The 23,079-nt window shown below is 43.8% G+C and overlaps 1 protein-coding gene across 1 annotated transcript in view; it reads left to right on the forward strand.

Moving 5' to 3' along the window:
• LOC121282838 (sodium/hydrogen exchanger 10-like) overlaps positions 1-23,079 on the forward strand; it is a 395,537-nt gene that overhangs the window by 131,304 nt on the left and 241,154 nt on the right. The window contains exons 12-14 of the mRNA XM_041196650.1: positions 3,685-3,825; positions 4,010-4,104; positions 9,091-9,210. Of these exons, the coding sequence (XP_041052584.1) occupies positions 3,685-3,825; positions 4,010-4,104; positions 9,091-9,210 (356 nt within the window). The remainder of the gene's footprint in view (positions 1-3,684; positions 3,826-4,009; positions 4,105-9,090; positions 9,211-23,079) is intronic.

Genomic DNA, 23,079 nt, shown 5'->3' on the forward strand with positions numbered 1-23,079 from the left:
TTGTTCTTGGATCAATTTCCAGAACTCCTAGCCTTAAGAGCATTTGTGGGAGCACCTTCACTATATGTATAATGGTCAGGCACGTATAGGCTTAATATGGAACTGTGTACAGTATCACCCACACAATGATGTAAGAGAGCACATGACCCACACCCAGAGTCAGTCTATTGTTGGACAGAGCTGTGTGTACCAGCAAGCATGGAGACAGCTCCTAGCTTGTACCCTTTACTGTATATTTGTAAATAGCTCTAAGTGTCAATAAAGACTTGCAGCTCACTTACATGTGACTACAAAGACTTCTTTACACCTACTGAATTATAACCAACACCCTACAACCTGGTGGAAAAACCCAAGACCTTGCAGAAAATGCAGAGAAAAATTAAAATGCTGGAAAACTGAGAACAAAATCAGCAAAGTAGTCTGACCTGAAAGGGAGCTCCAGAAGCAGAGCCACAGAGGAAAAATCACCAGGAAAAAGCTTCAAAGAAATGCTTGGAAGTTGATGGCATAAATTTAAAATTCCATGCTGCAGTAGAAAACTTAATTGAGTCTCTCTTGGAATTCCAGTTTCTAATCCCAGAGTACAGAGTCGGTAGTCAATAAGCCTCAACCTCTGGCTCTGACGATGGTACAGCAGGTCAACACTGCAACTCCTGAACATACGCTGCAACTCCTGGCCAGGCTGCCAAAGCTGCAAAAGATGCTGGAAGCTGGTAGCAGCCGTCCATTGTGACAGCAAAATATGGAGGTGAGCTTACCACTAAGTCTCATTTTAGCTACAGGAATGCTCATCCTCTGCCACAGAGGACATTGCCACCACCCACACAACGATGGAAGAAGCGAAAGAAATGATAAGGAGATAAATACAATGTTCATCCACCCTGCAAGAAACAAGTTAGGATAGCAACCACCGACCAGTGAAACAGCCAAACTGACCAAGTGTTGTTCAACATGAAAGAAGGGTAGAAAAGGATGAAAACATACCCAGATGCCAGTGCAACCTTCTAACCTACAGGAAGAATCAGCAGTGACAGAGTCTGCCATTCCTCGGACAGTAGTGTGAACGCGATATGGAGGGGCTCACCTGAACCTTTGAATTCAAGGACTTGAAGGGGGGAGATGGGGTAGTGATAAAGCAGTAAAGACAATGTAAGTGTATGATAGTAATAGCAAAGACATAAGGTAAACTATAATCACTTGAAGCACATTGGATAAAGATTTGGGGGGGAAGTATAATAGAAGGGTCTGGCACATGTAGGGTTAACGTAGGACTGAGTACAGTACTGCCCACACAGTGAAGTAAGAGAGCACACAACTCACAGCCAGGTTCAGTCTAGTTTTGGAAAGAGCCACCAGCAAGCATGGAGACAGCTCTGAACGTGTGCCATTTACTGTATATTTTGTAACTAATTTTAAGAGTCAGTGAAGTCTTATAGTTAACTTACGTATGACACAAAGACTTCTTCAGACCTACCAAACTAACCAACAACATACAACAGATTAATTCAAGAAGGCAAAGACTGCTTTGTTGAGGGCAGTAAGAAGTGGGCAATAAATGAAGAGCTTGTCAGCAATGCCTGAACCCTGAAGAATAATTTTTTACAATTCCACATATCAAGGGGAGGGGAAGGAGTTCTATGCAAACAATTTAAATGATGTCTGCTGTTTACCATAATGTGCAATGATGAAATAATCTACTTTAACATGTTTCCAAAACATAAACAAAAACACCTGGAAAAACTCAGCAGGTCTGACAGCATCTGCAGAGAGGAACACAGTTAATGTTTCGAGTCTGTATGACTCTTAAACAGAACTAAGGAAAAATAGAAAAGAGGTGAAATATAAGCTGGTTTAAGAGGGTGGGGGGAGGTGGGACAGGTAGAAGTGGATAGAGGGCCAGTGATAGGTGGAAATTGCCAAAAGATGTCATAGACAAAAGGACAAAGAGGTGTTGACGGTGGTGATATTAGCTAAGAAATGTGCTAATGGTGATGTTAAGGGTAGAAAGCAGGACGAGCAAGGTACAGATAGCCCTAGTGGGGGTGGGGTGGGGGGAAGGGATCGAAATAGGCTAAATGGTAGAGATAAAACAATGGATGGAAAAAGATTTTTTAAAAATGGAAATAGGTGGGAAAAGAAAAATATATATAAATTATTGGAAAAAGGGGGATTGGAATTTCCACCCCTCCATCATTTTCACATGGTTCATCTCTGACACTTCCCTTCCCTTCCTTGATCTCTGTCTCAATTTCTGGTGATAGACTAACCACCAATATTCATTACAAGCCTACCGACTCCCACAGCTACCTTGACTACAGCACCCTGCTTCCTGTAAGGACTCCATCCCATTCTCTCAGTTCCTTCACCTCCGTCGCATCTGTTCTGATGATGCCACTTTCAAAAACAGTTCCTCTGACATGTCTTCCTTCTTCCTTAACCGAGGTTTTCCACCCATGGTGGTTTGAGGGCCCTAAACCGTGTCCGGCCCATTTCCCGTGCATCCGCCCTCACACCTTCCTCTCCCTCCCAGAACCATGATAGGGTGCCCCTTGTCCTCACTTATCACCCCACCAGCCTCCGCATTCAAAGGATCATCCTCCGCCAACTCCAGCATGATGCCACCAACAAACACCTTCCCTTCATCACCCCGGCGGCAATCCGCAGGAATTGTTCCCTCTGGGACACCCTGGTCCACTCCTCCATCACCCCCTACACCTCAACCCCCTCCCACGGCACCTTCCCATGCAACCGCAGAAGGTGCAACACCTGCCCCATTACTTCCCCCCTCCTCACAGTCCAAGGGCCCAAACACCCCTTTCAAGTGAAGCAGCATTTCACTTGCACTTCCCTCAATTTAGTCTACTGCATCCATTGCTCCCAATGTGGTTTCCTCTACATTGGAGAGACCAAACGCAGATTGGGTGACCGCTTTGCGGAACACCTTCGGTCTGTCCGCAAACATGACCCAGACCTCCCTGTTGCTTGCCATTTCAACACACCACCCTGCTCTCATGCCCACATGTCCATCCTTGGCCTGCTGCAATGTGCCAGTGAAGCTCAACGCAAACTGGAGGAACAGCACCTCATCTTCCGACTAGGCACTTTACAGCCTTCTGGACTGAATATTGAGTTCAACAACTTTAGATCATGAACTCTCTCCTCCATCCACACCCCCTTTCCGATCCCCCTTTTTCCAATAATTTATATATACTTTTCTTTTCCCATCTATTTCCTTTATTTTTAAATGTATTACCATCCATTGTTTTATCTCTACCTTTTAGCCTATTTCGATCCCTTCCCCCCACCCCACGCCCACTAGGGCTATCTGCACCTTGCTCATCCTGCTTTCCACCCTTAATGTCACCATTAGCACATTTCTTAGCTAATATCACCACCGTCAACACCTCTTTGTCCTTTTGTCTATGACATCTTTTGGCAATCTCCACCTATCACTGGCCCTCTATCCAGTTCTACCTGTCTAACCCCCCCCTTAAACCAGCATATATTTCACCTCTTCTATTTTTCCTTAGTTCTGTTGAAGAGTCATACAGACACGAAACGTTAACTGTATTCCTCTCCGCAGATGCTGTCAGACCTGCTGAGTTTTTCCAGGTATTTTCGTATTTCCAGCATTCCCAGTTTTTTGCTTTTATCCAAAATATAAATATGCTCTCTACTTCTCAGGTTCATGTTGATGATCTTTTGCCAAACACAAGAACAGCTCGTTGCCCTGACTGTGAGAAGAGCGTTCCCTGGGAACCATCTCTCCGTGAGATAGATGACATGATGGAAGAAGCCAGGATACGTGTTTTGAAAGCACAGAAGGTTACATTTCACAGAGTCATTTGTCACGCTGCTTAGATTCTTCCTGTGATTGCCCGTATCTCTTCAATCATGAATAGCAGTGAAAGATGACAGCATTGTCAATTGATTAATTATCTTTGCAATAGAACTATTGGCCTACAGATGTTTTAACAGCTTTTCTGTTCTTAATTGCTATTGTATTTAGACAAGTTACTGGCGGCAGTACAGTGCTGGGATGCTTAACCGTCAAGCAGCACGGACATTGATTAGCATCACTGAGAACACTATAGATTCTGGAAGGTAAGAGCATGGCACTGGAAACTCTAGATACAGGCTAAATCTTTAGCTTTGCATTATTCTTTGTTTAAGAGGCAAGTTTGAGTACATATATGCAGAATGGTCAATAAAAATATGAGCTGCTATGTTCCTTTTCTATTTAGTTGTACTCCACATACATTGATATTGCTAGCTTATCTTGGATTCACTTTTGAAGATTTATTTCCCTGTTGCCTTTGTGCCATCTGTAATGGAGCTGTCATTCTTCAGACAGAAAACTGAAATTTCTCGTTACTTATCTGTCATCTCAAAGTAGTGCACTGTCAGTTGTCAATGTACTTTTCACAGCTTGTTTAACCTGTTCTTCAGATTTTTGAGATACTTTGCTTTTCAGGGTAATTTGAAGTAGACTGGGCAAATTTCTGGCCTGAAAGTGGCGGCCTTTGGCCCATTTGCAAGTTTGCACGATAAACAGCAAGCAATGATCTGATCAGGATAGTCCCACAGGATAAATTTGATGCGTTCTATTTCTGCATCAAGCTTGCAAGGTAAACAAATTGCAAGCCATTTCACACAGCTACTATGCAGTGATTATGTGAGTGGTAATTTCCACTAACAGGCTGCTGCTGTCAGTCCAAAAAGACATTCTGCTGTCTCGCAATTGAACAACGTCACTTAGTGGTAAAGTCACTGGAGTAATAATCCAGAGGCCCAGATGGGCATACTGATTCAAATCCCACAATGGCAGCTGGTGAAATTTAAATTCAATTAATAAATTGAGAATTCAGAGCTAGTCTAATGTTGAACACAAAACCATTATCAATCGTCATAAAAACCCATCTGGCTCACTAATGTCCTTTAGGGAAGGAAATCTGCAGTTCTTACCTGGTCTGGCCTACATGTGACTCCAGACCCCCAGTAATGTAGTTGTAATGTAGTTATAATGTATGCCCAGCAAGCCACTCAAACTGCTGTGAAGTCTAAAACAAATGGAGCTGGACAGACCACCCAGCATCGACCTAGGCACTGGAAATGACACTGGCATTCTTAGCCCTGTCAACCCTGCAAAGTCCTCCTTATTAACATCTGGGGGCTTGTGCCAAAATTGGGAGAGCTGTCCCACAGACCAGTCAATCCATACCCTGACATAGTCATACTCATGGAATCATACCTTACAGACGATGCCCCTGACACCGTCACCACCATCCCTGGGTTTGACCCCTCCCACCGACAGGACTGACCCATCAGAGGTGGTGGTACAATGGTATACAGTTGGAAGGGAGTTGCCCTGTGTATCCTCAACATTGACTCTGGACCCCATGAAGTATCATGGCATGAGGTCAGATATGGGCAAGACAATCTCCTGCTGGTTACCACCTACCATTCCCACTCAGCAGATGAATCCATGTTGAACACACTTGAAGGAAGTACTGAGGGTGGCAAGGGTACAGAATGTTCTCTGGGTGAGGGACTTCAGTGTACATCACCAAGAGTGGCTCAGTAATACCACTACTGACCGTGCTGGCATAGTTCTGAAGAACATAGCTGCTAGACTGAGTCTGTGGAAGATGGTAAGAGAACCAATAAAAGGGCAAAACCTACTTGACCGCGTCCTCACCAATCTACCTGTTGCAGATACATCTGTCTTCACATTGGCCATACACTCCATTGTGTTGTTTGGCCTACTGCCGTGCTAAATGAAATAGATTTCGAACAGAACTAGCAACTCAAAACTGGGTATCCATGTGGCCATCAGCAGCAACAGAATACAACCACAATCTGTAAGCTCATGGCCCGCATAGCCCCCACTCTACCATTACCATAAGCCTGGGGATCAACCCTGTTCAATGAAGAGTGCAGGAGGGCATGCCAGGAGCAGTACCAGGCATACCTAAAAATGAGATGTCGACCTGGTGAAGCTACACTACAGGACTACTTGCATGCCAAACAGTGGATGTAGCATGTGATAGAGCTAAGCGGTGTCACAACTAATGGATCAGATCTAAGCTCTGCAGTCCTGCCAGATTCAGTCATGAATAATGGTGGACAATTAAATGACTCACTGGATGAGGAGGCTCCACAAATATCCCCATCCTCAATGATGGGGGAGCCCAACACATCAATGCAGAAGATAAGGCTGAAGCATTTGCAGCCATCATCAGCCCAGTGGATGATCCATCTCAGTCTCTTCCTAAGGTCCCCAACATCACAGTTGCCTGTCTTCAGCCAATTTGATTCACTCCACTTGATATCAAAAAATGGCTGAAGGCACTGGATACTGCAAAAGCTATGGATCCTGACAACATTCTGGTAATAGTATTGAAAACTTGTGCTCTAGAACTAGCCATGCCTTGATCCAAGCTGTTCCAGTACAGCTACAGCTACAGCACTGGCAGCTACCTGATAATGTGGAAAATTGCCCAGATATGCCCTGTCCACAAAAAGCAGGACAAATCTAACCCAGCCAATTACCGCCCCACTGCTCAAATCTCGATCAGCAAAGTGATGGAAAGTGTTGTGGATGGTTCCATCAAGTGACACTTACTCAGCAATAACCTGCTCACTGGCACTCAGTCTGGGCCCTGCCAGGGCCACTCAGCTCCTGACCTCATCACAGCCTTGGTCTAAACATAGATAAAAGGGTTGAACTCAAGAGTGAGGTGAGAGTGACTGCCCTTGACATCAAGGCAGCATTTGACCGGATGTGGCATCAAGGAGCCCTAGCAAAACTGTAGTCAATGGAAATCAGGGAAAACCCTCCACTGATTGGAGTCATACCTAGCACAAAGGAAGATGGTTACGGTTATTGGAGGTCAGTCAGCTCAGTCCCAGGACATAGCTGCTGGAGTTCCTCAGAGTTGTATCCTAGACCCAAACCTCGTCAGCTGTTTTATCAATGACCTTCGCTCCACCATAAGATCAGAAGTGGGGATGTTAGTGGATGATTGCACAATGTTCAGCATAATTCACGACTCCTCGGATACTGAAACAGTTTGTGTCCAAATGCAGCAAGACCTGGACAATATCCAGGCTTGGACCGATAAATGGCAACATTTGCGCCAGAGATGTGCCAGGTGAGTACCATCTGCAACAAGAGAGAATCTAACTATTTCCCCTTGACATTCAATGGCATTACCATTGCTGAATCCCTCACTATCAACATCCTGAGGGCTACCATTGACCAGAAACGGAACTGGACCAACCATATAAATGCTGTGGCTACAAGAGCAAGTCAGAGGCTGGGAATTCTGCAGAGAGTACTTCACCTGCTGACTCCCCAAACCCTGTCCACCATCTACAAGGCACGAGTCAGAAGTGTGATGGAATACTGTCCACTTGCCTGGATGAGTACAGCATCAACAATACTCGAAACTCAATACCATCCAGGATAAAGTAGCCCACTTAATTGTCAACCCACCTACCACAATAAACGTTCACTCACTCCACTCCGATGCACAATGGCAGCAGTATGTACCATCTACATGATGCATTGCAGCAACTCACCATAGCTTCTTCGACAGCACCTTCCAAACCTGCAACCTCTACCCCCTATAAGGACAAGGGCAGCAATACATGGGAGCACCACCACCTGCAAGTTCCCCTCCAAGTCACACAACATCCTGACTTGGAACTATATCGCCATTCCTTCACTGTTGCTGGGTTAAAATCCTGGAACTCCTTTCCTAACATCATTGTAGGTGTTCCTACACACATGGACTGCTATGGTTCAAGAAGGCAGCACCCTACTGCCTTTTCAAGAGCAATAAGTGATGAGCAATAACTGTTGGCCTAGTCAGTGATGCCCACATCCCATGAATAAATATAAAAAAAGTAAGAATTTCAATGCCAGTGTGATGCCAGGTACGTAAGCTGTATGTCCCAACAATTGGCTGTTTGAACCAAAAGTAATGTAACTTTGATTGTTTGTAATAAGCAGAAAAGACTATACTCAACCAGTCTAGACTTGCAAAATCCAAAACCAAACATCTACTGTTGGATAGAATTCCATGATTGGGCAGCAATTGTTCAGCATTTCTGAGTGCACTACAGATAATCAGTCAGGCTTGTAACATGGCTCATTTATGCTTGCGAGAAGTGACATACATATGCAGGGACCCATTCTCTGCAAACTGTTGTTGAAGTAATTACCAGGGATCTTGGGGAGCCTGTATTTCCTCATTGCTTTTTCCATGGCAACGCTTCAGCCAATCTGAGTCAACTTACTGATGCCCTTTCCTCCTGTGATATAAATTATTGTGATTGCTAACATTTGACATTTCTGTGTTTGTTTAAAAGTGTGCAAGATGAAAAGCTTCGGCAACATGCCTCCTTTTAATATATCTTAAATCTATGTTAAATGAATTTATAGAAACTCTAAAAGTGTGTTTAACCAAAACTCTGTATAAAATTAACTAGAACATAAAGAAAATTTTACCTACCTTGCAGGTTTTTTCTTTGCAAACTTTTGTTCTGAAATGCCTCTGATCTGGAGAAGCATTCTTTCCCACTGGAAGTTAGAGGAGGAGATTTGTGCCCTGCAGTGAATCCCATTCGCTGTAATTTACATATGGTTGGGCAAGGATGCAGCAGCTGAAGTCCTTCCCCAATGGGGGAAAGGGGAAATCTCAGTGGAAATGATTTGGGGGCATTTATTTGGTGGTAAGCTTCATCAGTCCATTTTCGTCCTGGTCCATTTGGGATTGTCCAAACAGGCACATTTGCAGAGAAAAATCTCACTGGGCCTGAGGAACATAGTGTTTTAATCTAAACACACCTAGGGAATAATAACATGGATGTCAACCAAAATACCACTTGAAGTACAAATATTTTTCCTTACCCTGTCCGTGGTATGCAAAGTACATCTTTACATGTCATAACCTGTCTTTTTGTTTCATTCCATAAAGCGGTGTCAGATAGGAAACAAATATCTTGTTTATTGAGATGAGTTTTGTTCAGTAAAATGTAATTGAAAAATGCTTTTAATTGTTACAATCTCCTTACTGTATTTAGATTTATGACAGTAATAGATGTCAAGAAAGAGTGGGAAATTAGAGGCATTTTTGTTACCATAAGGAAGAAGCTTGAAGACTGGATGTACAATGTCAAAGTGGACAAATATAAGCCATCCAAGCAAGTAGAATATTTTTTCTTTCTTTAATGTTTTTTCTGTAGCTGTGCGTGATGCTTGAGCCTAATGTCATGGACATTGTCTTGGTTACTGAAAGTCATGTTTTTGAACATAGTAAATAATAAAACACCTGGGATTATGTATTCATAAATCAAGAAATAAAGAAATACCTTCCAAGTGCAACAAAACTTTTAGTAAAATCAAAAGATTTTATGCCATAATCTGTAAGACACAAATTCATTACAAACTGAGACATAAATCATATCAATATAATCAACATGTCATGCTAGAATGTTTAATATTCATGGGGATAAATATTAACAATCAGCTGAAATGAGGACTGAAGTGTAATAATCATCAATCAACTATCCAATTGACTAAATGTGAATAAATTAAATGTAGTTTAATTCTATTGGTAAGTACCAATGAAGAATACATTTACAGCAGGAAAGTAAGGCATCAATTTGCTCACTTTTTAAACTAACCATCCTCAACTGAAATCTCATAGAAAGCAACCTATCAAACTGCTCCAAAGCTTTTGTGAACATGCCTTCAAATGCTATTTTCTCCAGTTGAAAGGTTATAACACATGAAAGGTATAAAAAGTCCATATTTGTTTTTGTAAAAACTTCTGTATAAAATGCTTATTCTTCCTTATGGTTGCCTATATGGTGTAAGCCCCTGGATAACATTTTCTTGGACAGACCTGCTCCTGTGTTGGGAAACCACAGCTCAAGTTGAAGTACCGTTGGCTGGAGCTTCAGTTATAGGCTAGGCTTTGTTGTCCACATCTGTGAATATATCAATTTCGCCCTCTTTTGGTCCATTATCTCTGCAGAGTTCCATTGATCCAACTTGTAGCAGGCATCTAGACTGCTCAATGGGAGTTGTTCTCAGCCTACTCCCAATTCATTCTCGCCTGAGTTTTCTTCAATAATTACTTGTTCATCCATTGCTGTAGGGTTTGGCTATTTGCTTGCTGACTGTGGTCATGCTATGGAACAGAAGGTGTTAGGGTGGGCCAAGAATGACTCCAGGTAGGTTGGGGTAGTGGAGTGAAAAAATGTTTCAAGATTGTTTGCCTAGCCTAATTATTTCTCAACCTAGCTACTTGCCTCCCTGACCCAAGCACTTCATAGCACTTTCTGCTCACTTAATTGTCCTGTTTAATAGGATGCCTAACTTGAATGCTTCCAGATTTCAGTTTCACTTGCTCACTTAAGTGTGTCTATTCCCATCCAGCTTGCCAGCAAAATTGACCTGACCTTAGCTCACTTGAGTACTTTTTGACCAGTAACCATGAGTGGCCCTGCAGTCTATCCAGAATGCTTTCAATCTCACTGCCTGAAGTGCTTGATAGGAACAGGGGTAAGCCTTTCAGCCATAGAACTATAGAAAAGTTACAGCATGGAAGGAGGCCATTTGGTCCATCTTGTCCATGCCAGCCCGAGAGCACCCAGGTGGCCTTTCTAATCCCACCTTCCTGCACCCAGCCCATAGCCCTGCAGCCTACAGCACTTAAGGTGCAGATCCAGGTACTTTTTAAAAGAGTTTAGAGTTTCTGCCTTTACCACCAATTTGGGCAGCGAATTCCAGACACCCACTACCCTCTGCGTAAAAAAGTTCTTCCTCATGCCCCCCCACACTTTCTGCCACTTATCTTTAATCTATGTTCCCTGGTTCTAGAATTCTCCACCAAGGGAAACAGTTTTATCCTGCCCACTTTATCTATTCCCCTCATAATTTTGTACGCCTCAATCAAGTCACCTCTCAGCCTTCTTTGTTCTAAGGAAAATAACCCCAACCTATCCAATCTTTCCTCGTAGCTACACTTTTCTAACCCTGGCAACATTCTTGTAAACCTCCTCTACACTCTCTCCAGAGCTATTACGTCCTTCCTGTAATGTGGTGACCAGAACTGTACACAATACTCCAGTTGTGGCCTCACCAGTGTTTTATACAATTCCAACATTATATCCTTACTTTTATATTCTATATCTCTGCCGGTGAAGGAGAGCTTTCCATATGCCGTCTTGACAACCTTGTCTACTTGAACAGCTGCCTTCAGGGACCTGTGTACTTGTACGCCAAGATCTCTCACTTCATTTACCCCTCTTAGTATATTCCCATTTATTGTGTAATCCCTGTAACTGTTTGACTTCCCTAAATGTATGACCTCACAACTCTCTATGTTAAAGTCCATCTGCCACTTTACCGCCCACTCCACCAACCCATCTATATCGTTTTGGAGATAACAGCTATCCTCTACACTATCCACTACTCAGCCAATGTTTGTGCCATCTGCAAATTTCCCAATCGTGCCCCCCACGTTCACGTCCAAATTGTTAATATATAACACAAACAGCAAGGGTCCCAACACCCTTCAAGCCCCTTCCACCATTTATTTAAATGATGGCTGATCAGAATCTCAATTCCATTTATCCCCCTTTGATCGATGTCCCTTGAGACCCATACCTAATAAAAATAAGTCAGCCTTAGTCTTAAGTATCTTAAGACTGTGGAAGCAATGTGTACCATCTACATGATGCACTGCAGCAATTCACCAGAACTGTCGGCGTGACATTTGTCGTTTCAATTTCTCTGCTCCTCTCACCCATTCTAATCTGTCTCTCTCTGAACTTACTGCACTCCGTTCTCTCAGGTCCAATCCCAACATTGTCATCAAACCCGCTGACAAGGGTGATGCTGTTGTTGTCTGGCGCACTGACCTCTACCTCGCGGAGGCTGAGCGTCAACTCGCAAACACTTCCTCCTACCTCTCCCTGGACCATGACCCCACCACTGAACATCAAGCCATTGTTTCCAGGACTGTCACTGACCTCATCTCCTCTGGAGATCTTCCTCCCACAGCTTCCAACCTGACAGTCGCCCAACCTCAGACGGCCCGCTTCTACCTCCTATCCAAAATCCACAATCAGCACTGTCCCGGTAGACCGATCGTGTCAGCCTGTTCCTGCCCCACGGAACTCATTTCTCGTTATCTTAACTCCCTTCTCTCTCCCCTTGTCCAGTCCCTTCCCACCTACATCCGTGATTCCTCTGACACCTTACGTCACATCAACAATTTCCAGTTCCCTGGCCCCAACCGCTTCCGCTTCACCATGGACGTCCAATCCCTCTACACCTCCATCCTCCACCAGGATGGTCTGAGGGCCCTTAGCTTCTTCCTCGAACAGAGGCCTGAACAATCCCCATCCACCACTACTCTCCTCCGTCTGGCTGAACTTGTTCTCACACTGAACAATTTCTCCTTCAACTCCTCTCACTTCCTCCAAATAAAAGGTGTGGCTATAGGTACCCGCATGGGCCCCAGCTATGCCTGTCTCTTTATGGGGTATGTGGAACATTCCTTGTTCCAGTCCTACTCGGGTCCCCTTCCACAACTCTTTCTCCGGTACATCGATGATTACTTCAGTGCTGCTTCATGCTCTCGTTGGGAGTTGGAAAAATTTATTCATTTTGCTTCCAGTCTCCACCCCTCCATCATTTTCACATGGTTCATCTCTGACACTTCCCTTCCCTTCCTCGATCTCTCTGTCTCAATCTCTGGTGATAGACTGTCCACCAATATCCATTACAAGCCTACCGACTCCCACAGCTACCTTGACTACAGCTCCTCACACCCCGCTTCCTGTAAGGACTCCATCCCATTCTCTCAGTTCCTTCGCCTCCGTCGCATCTGTTCTGATGAAGCTACGTTCAAAAACAGTTCCTCTGACATATCCTCCTTCTTCCTTAACCGAGGTTTTCCACCCACGGTGGTTGACAGGGCCCTCAACCGTGCATCCGCCCTCATGCCTTCTCCTCCCTCCCAGAAACATGACAGGGACCCCTTGTCCTCACTTATCACCCCACCAGCCTCCGCAATCAAAGGATCATCCTCCGCCATTTCCGCCAACTCCAGCATGATGCCACCACCAAACACATCTTACCTTCACCCCCCCCGTCGGCATTCCGTAGGGATCGTTCCCTCCGGGACACCCTGGTCCACTCCTCCATCACCCCCCTACTCCTCAACCCCCATCTATGGCACCTCCCCATGCCCACGCAGAAGATGCAACACCTGCCCGTTCACTTCCTCTCTCCTCACCGTCCAAGGGCCCAAACACTCCTTTCAAGTGAAGCAGCATTTCACTTGCATTTCCCCCAACTTAGTCTACTGCATTCGTTGCTCCCAATGCAATCTCCTCTACATTGGAGAGAACAAATCTAAACTGGGCGACCGATTTGCAGAATACCTGTGGTCTGTCCGCAAGAATGACCCAAACCTCCCTGTCGCTTGGCATTTTAAAACTCCACCCTCCTCTCTTGCCCACATGTCTGTCCTTGGCTTGCTGCATTGTTCCAGTGAAGCCCAACGCAAACTGGAGGAACAGCACCTCATCTTCCGACTAGGCACTTTACAGCCTTCTGGACTGAATATTGAATTCAACAACTTTAGATCTTGAACTTCCTCCTCCATCCCCACCCCCTTTCTGTTTCTTCCCCCTTCCTTTTGTTTTTTCCAATAACTTATATAGATTTCTCTTTTCCCACCTATTTCCATTATTTTTAAATCTTTTATGCCCCGCTAGTCTTTCCACCCCACCCCCACTAGAGCTGTACCTTGAGTGCCCTACCATCCATTCTTAATTAGCACATTTGTTTAGATAATATCACTACCTTCAACACCTCTGTGTTCTTTTGTTCTTTTGTCTGTGACATCTTTTGATTATCTGCTCCTATCACTGCTTGCTTGTCCCTACATCCACACCACGCCCCCCAACTTCTCTTCCCCCCTTCCCCCCACCTTAAACCAGCTTATATTTCACCCCTCTCCTTATATTCGTTCAGTTCTGTTGAAGGGTCATGAGGACTCGAAACGTCAACTCTTTTCTTCTTTGCCGATGCTGCCAGACCTGCTGAGTTTTTCCAGGTAATTCTGTTTTTGTTTTGGATTTCCAGCATCTGCAGTTTTTTGTTTTTATTCACCAAAGCTCCTTTGATGGCATCTTCTAAACCCTCTACAACCTAGAAAGACAAGGGCAGCAGATGCATGGGAGCACCACCATCTACAAGTTCCCCTCCAAACCACACATCACCCTGACTTGGAACTTTATTGCCGTTCCTCCACTGTCTCTGGGTCAAAATCCTGGAACTCCCTCCCTAGCAGCCCTGTGGGTGTACCTGTACCACATCATCTGCAGCAGTTCAAAAAGGTAGCTCACCACCACCTTATCAAGGGCAATTAGGGATGGGCAATAAAAATGCTGGCCTAGCTTGTGAAAGAATAAATTTAAAAAAAAATTGACCCAGCATGCACATCCTTTGCAGGAAAGCATTCTCGATTTCCACTCTGCATTGTGGGGAAAAGTACATTGTTTTTTCACTCTTGTAAGGCCTAATTCTACTTTTAATATTGTGTCTCCTTGTTCTTGATGCCTTGATCAGAGGAAATAGCTTCCGCATATCTATCCTATCAAATCCTTTAATCATTTTAAACACTCGATTCATCTGATGACTCTTCAACCTTTCGGAACTCAAGGGAAAACAAATTTCTGTAGTCTGTTCTCATAATGTAATCTTTTATGCCCCTGTGCCACTTTGGTGAATCTCTACTTTATACACTTCATGGCCAATATATCCTGGAGGTGTGGTGGCCAAAATAGAACAGCTATTCAGATGGAGTCTGACCATGAACTGATACAAATTACTTCCACTTTGTATTCCGACCGCATTAAGATAAAGGGAAGCCTTCCATTAGCCCTTTCAATTACTCTTTCTGCTTGTTAGATTGTAGTGATTGATTTACTGTGGCACCTAAATTCCTTTGCTCCTCCACAGCCAAAGGAGAGGTACAAATGTAGCATGAGGACTGAAAAAATGCAAGAATTGAAGAAGCATAGGAAGAGAGGAAGAACTGAAGGAGAACAAGAATGAGTGAGAAGCTGTTTAAGAGGAATCAAAGTAATATAAGAGGAAGATAAAGTGCTCTGGGAGAGAGTTGGATCTCTTGGAGGGACAAATGTGTAGGAGAGACTAATAGTATTGGAGAGACAGAAATGGTTTAAGAGAGAGTGGCATAGAAAATAGGTGGAATAGAGATGGTAATAGAGGATAAAAGAGATGAAAAGAGTGATAATCAGAGGACAAGGATATAGAAAAAGACAGGGGTGAAGTAGAGATGAGAAGTTAGAAAGTGGACCTCTACAACCGTTTTACAGCTGTAACATGGATACAACTAGGGCTAATTTCAAGAGTAATGTCCCAGGCCCAACCAATACCAGCAGCATGAGTGCTACCAGGTAGACATAGGATGGAGTGTGACTTGGAGGGGTCTTGGAAGTGTTGGTTTCCCATGTGCCTGGTGCCCTTGTCCATCTAGCTGGTACACTCTGCAACCACCGTGCAACTACGGTGTGCAGATGGTGGGGGGAGTGAATGTTGAAGGTAGTGAACGGGGTGCTGATGGGCTACTTTGTCCTTGATGGTGTTGAGCTTCATGAGTGTTGTTGGAGCTGCAATCATCCGGGCAAGTGGAGAATGTTCCAACACATTCCTGATTAATGCCTTGGAAATGGTGAAGAGGCTTCAAGGAGTCAAGAATCACCACAGGATACTCACTCTCTGACCTTGTAACCACAGTATTAATGTGGCTGGCCCAATTCAGTTTCTGGTCAGTAGTGACCACCTGGATGTTGATGGTGGGAGATTTGATGATGAATGCCAAAGGGAGGGAGGTAATCATTGTCTGGCACTTGTGTGGTATGAATGTTGCTTGCCACATAGAAGCCCAAGACTGAATGTTGTCCACATCTTACTACATCCCAGCATAGGCTGCTTCATTGCCTGAGGAGTTGCAAATGAAAGTGAACACTGTGCAATCATCAGAGAACATCCTTACAGTCCAAGACACATTTCTACTCTCTATATCCTACTTTCCAAGCAATTACGAGCCCATGTCACAAAGTTAAATCCAATTCTTTACACTTTTTTGCTAATAATCTCTTGTGCTGAACCTTTGAAAATGCCTTCTCAAAGTCCATGTAGACAATAACTATTGGTACTCCCATATACACCTTGCAACCTCTAGGCAAGGATGATCATAACATTTCATGTTAAGTTTGAGAGTGATAAATGTGGGTCTATAAATAGTGTCTTAAAATTAAGTAAAGGCATTTACAAGGTTATGAACTAGATATTTGCAACAATGTTTCCTCTTGTGGTGGAATCTAGAACTGGGTGGCACAGTTTAAAAATAAGGGGTCACCCATTTAAGTTGGAGATGAGGAGGAATTTCTTTTCTCAGAGGGCCATTAGTGTTTATAATTCTCTTCCCCAGCAAGCAGCGGAGACTAGTCATTTACTATATTCAGTGCTGAATTAGACAGATTTTTGATTGACAGGGGAGTCAAGGGTTTTGGAGTGGAGAGGTAGGCAGGAAAGTTGAGTTAAGGGCACAATCATTTCAGCTATGATCTTCTTGAATGGCGGAGCAGGTTTGAGGGGTTGAATGGCCTACTCCTATTTCTTACACTCTTATGCCTCAAAAAATTCAAATTAGTCAGACATCACATACCCTTCATAAATCTATGCTGAATCCTTTTGTTCGGCTCATATTTGTTCAAATGAAAAGAGAGTTTTCAACTTCCAAATCACTTCTCTCAGACATTTTTTGCCCTATTTAAGACCAACTTAGGGGTCTTTGCATAAAATTAGATGATCCTCTTTCTCTAATCAGAGATTAACTGGATGAAAGAAGAGAAGCTGTTCCCATTCGTAAAAGGATCAAGAACGGGAGGGCACAGATTTAGAGTGGCTTGCAAATGAAGCAAGTGTGACGTGAGAAAAAACTTTTTCACACGAGTGGTTCAGGTCTGGAATGCACTGCCTGGAAATGTGGTGGAGACAGGTTCAATCGAGGCATTCAAGAGGACATTAGATGATTATTTGAACAGAAACAATATGCAACAGTATGGAGAAAAGGCTTAGGGCATCATTAACTGCATACCTGTTGCTACCAGCACACCAGCAACAGCATTCATGAAAAGGAAGAAGCACCAGAATCACAGGATCTTAACGACACAGAAGGAGGCCATTGGACCCGTCATGTCTGCACGGACTCTCCAAATGAGCATTATGACCTAGTGTCATTGCCCTGTCTTTTCTCCATACTGTTGCATATTGTTTCTGTTCAAATAATCATCTAATGTCCTCTTGAATGCCTCGATTGAACCTGTCTCCACCACGTTTCCAGGCAGTGCATTCCAGACCTGAACCACTCGTGTGAAAAAGTTTTTTCTCACGTCACACTTGCTTCATTTGCAAGCCACTCTAAATCTGTGCCCTCCCGTTCTTGATCCTTTTACGAGTGGGAACAGCTTCTCTTCTTTCATCCAGTTAATCTCTGATTAGAGAAAGAGGATCATCTATTTTTATGCAATGTACCCAGGCACTTGCCACGATGAATGGATTTAATATATCAACAAAAGCCTCATCTCACAAATAATTGACCCTCCAAATATCCCTAAAATATATGAATCATATTAACCTTTCAAAACTGCACCGCTCCAGAGTATGCAGGTATACTCAAAGCCTGGGTGCCACCAGGATGCTTATTAAATACATAGAGGTTCAGATGTCTTGACAGATTTAAGGGATACCTATGATATCCAAAAAGTCTCCCACTTAATAGTGGTGTGCTCCAACCCACACACCTCTCTGAATGAACTTGAAGGAGGCACTGCAGCAGTTGTCTTTGGATGAGGAATACCAGGGTAAGTACAAGGATGCAACAGCAGAATTAAGGTTACCTCAATGCTTTGCAATCAGAAATGTGAGAAATGAATCATATGCCCAATGGCTCAGTGCCAACCTGCACACATTCCTCTGATAGCCTCAGCAAAGTTTCTGGATGGCTGCTGTTTCTCACGTTGGGACTTTTGAGATGCTCATGGCCAGTTATTTCTGAATGCTCAAGCCTGTGAGGGCTTTGCTGACTTGATGGCACCATGGTAGGTATTGGGTGAGAAGGAGCAGACATGCTGGCATCTTAATAGGTTGAGACGCAGACTGCTGTCGTAGTATGCCTGCCACTCGTGTGCTGTCGTAGTGTGCACTGGCACTTGTTTTCATTGATTGCGAGAGTAGACTGAGAAGATGAATGACTGCTTAGTTGCCTGAATAGATAGTGGTTTTCAATCTATCCAAGGAGGACCTATGCTAGATCACAGGACCTTCATGCCAACAAATTGAGTTTCTACCAAAACTGCAAAGGCAGGTAACATTGAATCCTTTTGTGAGACACTGCAGCATCCCTAGAGATAACCACATTCCTCAAAGTAGACTGCAGAGTACTAGTGCCATGCAAGATGACACCACATAAGCTGCAGGGGACTCCAAACTTTCATGATGGTGATGACACTGAAACTTCTTGTCAGGTACTCTAATACCTGGTATAGCTGCTTTTGAGAGGGAAATAGTGTCCTATTCATGGCTAGGACCTCATCTCCAGAAACTGGGAAAGGATTATGCCCTCTGGCTGCCTCTCTACTGGCCTGTATCTGCAATCAGTTACTGTTGCTGCTCATTCATGCTGTGTGTTTAATGACATACAGACCTCATTAACCCATTATGTAACAAACGTGGAGTGCATTGCTTCATTGGGAGGGATGAAGCATGTGATGGTTCACCTTCAGGATGATTGTTCTCTGAGGTGTTGTCCTCACACTATTTTTGTTGCTGCGAGAAATCTATTGGAAGGGGAAAAGGGACCATTAGGCTGGAGCTGAGGTTGGGAATGAGCAAGTCGTACTTCACTGAAGGCAGCTTGAAGTTGGGAAACTTGTTGAATATGTGCTGAGATGAATATTGGATAACAGGTAATATGCAGACAGGATGCTTAGCTGAGACACCAGCCCCTGCTGTGTTACCAATGTCCTTGGCCTCTTGTTCTGTTTGTGTGATGGCTATGATGTTGGGCAGTCCTCCTCTGATTTTGCTCTTTTTTCTGGTATTATATGTTGTCTTTGCTGGAAGCAGAGCACAAGAGTTACTGAGTTGCCATTGGAAAGGTAAGTGGAGATGTGAGTGGCTTTATATATATGATGCGTTTGCATATATAGTGGAGAATTAGAGAGATGGAATGACGGAATCATCAATGTAAGGTTAAGTATGTGGAATATGAAATTATGAAGGAGTCCTGGGAGGAGGTGCTGGTTATATAAATATCAGGATGTGGAAAGAGAATGCTGTTGGTGTATGGTTGATAGAACAATGGAATAGGTGAGTGTATTTGAAATTAGAAAGAGAGGTGCGGCACTGTGTCCCTGTGATGAAAGGCTGAAGGATGTGACAGATTGGGGGGTATTATTGGAAGTGATGGGACAAGAATGAAAGTAGTATTTGAAGGTGCTGTTGAGAGAAAGTGATAGATTAAAAGGCTTTTTTATATTTGTTCATGGGATCTGGGCATCGCCGGCTAGGCTAGTATTTATTGCCCATTCCTAATTGTCCTGAAGAAGGTGGTGGTGTGCTGTCTTCTTGAACCGCTGCAGTCCATGTGTTGTAGGAATACCCACAGCACTGTTAGGAAGGGACTTCCAGGATTTTGACCCAATGATAGTGCTGTTCTTGTGAGGTAATTTAACTTATTCCTGCACTGAATCTAGGTCTTTGGGGTTATGCTTCTTGATGTGATTGGACAGACATTCTGTCAATTGTATTCAAATGAGGCCTGGCCTTTACACTGCCGATGTCATTGGGGCTTGCTACACAGCTTCTAGCTGCCTGATTCTAACCGTGGATTAAATTGGGACTGTTGTTACAAGATGAAAGGTACACATTCTGTTCTTGGGCAATGAAGAGGAGATTAACTGTGGAAGAAATATCTTTTGGAATGAAGCTTATGTTAACTGAAAAAAGGTTAACCAAAGAACTGAAGTCTTCACCCCTTGTTATCCCTGGGATAGCATTAATTGAATAACTAGGATCAACATGATCTGGGATTCAGAAATATCAAAAAAGAAGAGCTGGGTATACAAATGTTGAAGAGTAATTCCAAAAGAAATGAGGGAACAACTTTAGCAAATGGACTGAATAGAACTAAAAACAGAAAATGTTGGAAAAACTCAGCAGGTCTGGCAGCATCTGTGGAGAGAGAAACAGAGTTGATGTTTTGAGTCCGTATGACCCTTATTCAGAGCTAAAGAGAAGTAGAAATGTGATGGGGTTTTTACTGTTTGAGAGGGGGTGGAGCAGGTGAAGCAAGATCGAAGGTTAGGGAAAGGTGGGAGCTAAGGAGAGATTGACAAAGATATCATGGACACAAGACAAAGGGAGTGTTAATGGTAGTGGTAAAGACTAAAGAAGGTGCTGATAATGGGATAACGGTAAGAGCAGAATGTGTCAATAGCAGAATAAGGCTCAATGCTCTGTGAAAGCACAACATTGAAACAAGTGAGAGGTGGTCCTGTGCAGGGGTGGGGGGAGGTTTGGGAAAAAGGATTTAAAAAACGGAAAAATAAATAAAAATAAATAAATGAAAAATAAAAATAAAAGTAGAACACCTTCGCTCAGTCCTTAATCATGACCCAGACCTTCTTGTCACTTGCCATTTCAACACACCATTTTGCTCTCATGCCTACATGACCATCCTTTGCCTGCTGAAATGTTCCAGTGAAGCCCAATACAAACTGAAGGAACAGCACCTCACCTTCTGATTAGGCACTTTACAGCCTTCCGGACTTAACATTGGGTGGAATTTTCCCATCCTGCCCACAGCGGATTTCGTGGCGGGTGGGAGTGGAGAATTCAGCAGCAGGAAAAAAGTCACAAATCCGCTGTTGTAAAAACAGTTTGCAATTCTCCCGATGGGTAGCAGGTTGGTTATCCCACCGACTAGTGGCACGAACATGTCATGAATGCTCATTAAAACAGCTGCTCGCCGGAATCTTGTCAGGCCTTCCAATTTTGCATCACGCTAGCGGGAAATTACATTAACCTCAAATCCGTTTGAAAAGGGGTGGCGTGCACAAGTTGGACCTCAGTTCGCTGGTAACCTCGAGGTGAGTGGAACGTACGTGGCCTACCTGCCATAGTGCTGTGCCAGTCTTGTAGCGATGTACACCACTCTGCTGGGGCTGTAGGGTTGGTCTGCTCCTTTGCCTACATTGTCCCAAGGAACACCACTGTGGTATTCATGCAGGCCTCCACTTTCAGAAACAAAAACAGAAAATGCTGGAAAAACTCAGCAGGTCTAACAGCACCTGTGGAGAGAAAGAATAACAAGTGTTAACGTTTCGAGTCCATGTGACTCTTCTTCAGAGCGTCATGAGGATTCGAAACATTAACTCTTTTTTTTCTCCAAAGATGCTGTTAGATCTGTTGAGTTTTTCCATCATTTTCTGCTTTTGTTTCAGGTTTCCAACATCTGCAGTATTTTGCTTCTATCCACTTCAGAAACTAGCATTTCAACCAAGGCTGTGAGGTGAGGATAGATTTGATGAACACAAGGGGGACAATGGGAAGTGAAGGCTGTGGAATGGCAGTGAAGGATAAGGGCAAACATGGGGGGGGTCAATGGGGAGGGAAGACTGTAGAATGGAAGTGAGGCGGAAGGGCGAATATGAGGGGGGCTTTTCTGGGGTTGCCCTCTAACCTCTTGTTGCCGCAGAAGTCTGCCTAGAAAGAAAGGAGGATGGCCTTCTTGCGATGAAAGCCAATGACTTCATTAACACTGTTAAAGGGCTACTCAGAACTCAGTGGCTTCACATCATAGTCACTGCATCTCAAGAGTAACGCACAGGAATGTAGAATTTGGGAATGCAGGCAATAGTGAAGGAGGTCCAGCTGTATCATATGTGGCATTCCATCAATAAACGCCTGTCACGTGGTCACCAGAATGGACACTCCTAACGGGCCAAAGGACATTCACTGATTAACCATGAGCAACTGATTTTATGAAGAGTAAGTCGTGTTTGACTAATTTGCTAGAGTTCTTTGAAGATTTGAGAAGCAAAGTGGATAATGGGGATCCTGTAGATGTAGTGTATCTGGACTTCCAGAAGGCCTTTGATAAGTTGCCGCACAAAAGATTAATACACAGATAAGGTCACACGGAGTTAGGGGTAATATATTAGCTTGGATAGAGGACTGGCTAACCAACAGAAAGCAGAGAGTCAGGATAAATGGGTCTTTTCCTGGATGGCAAGCTGTAACTTGTGGGGTGCCACAGGGTTCAGTCCTTGGGCCCCTACTATTTACAATGTATATTAATGACTTGGATTCTATATCTCTATAGAAGGTACTATAGCTAAATTTGCAGATGACAACAAAATAGGTGGGAAAGTAAGTTGCAATGAAGAAATAAAAAAATTACAAATGGATATGAACAGGTTAGGTGAATGGGCCAAAATTTAGCAGGTGGAGTTTAATGTAGATAAGTGAGAGGTTATCCATTTTGGTCGGAAGAATAAAAAGGCGACATTATTTAAACGGAGAGAAACTTCAGAATGCTTCAGTGCAGAGGGATCTGGGTGTCCTCGTGCATGAATCACTGAGAGCTAGTATGCAGGTACAGCAGGTAATAAGGAAGGCAAATAGAATTTTGGCACTCATTGCTAAAGGAATAGAGTATAAAAATAGGGAAGTGTTGTTGCAACTGTACAAGGCATTGCTGAGACCGCACCTGGAGCACTGTGCACAGTCTTGTCCCCTTTACTTGAGGAAGGATGTAGTTGCATTGGAGGCGGTTCAGAGGAGGTTCACTAGATTGATTGCAGAGATGTGGGGCTTGCCTTATGAGGAGAGATTGAGCAGTTTAGGCCTATACTCGCTAGATTTTCGACGGATGAGAGGAGATTTAATTGAGG

Source organism: Carcharodon carcharias, chromosome 10, assembly GCF_017639515.1.
Source record: "Carcharodon carcharias isolate sCarCar2 chromosome 10, sCarCar2.pri, whole genome shotgun sequence".
NCBI classification, from domain to species: Eukaryota; Metazoa; Chordata; class Chondrichthyes; order Lamniformes; family Lamnidae; genus Carcharodon; species Carcharodon carcharias.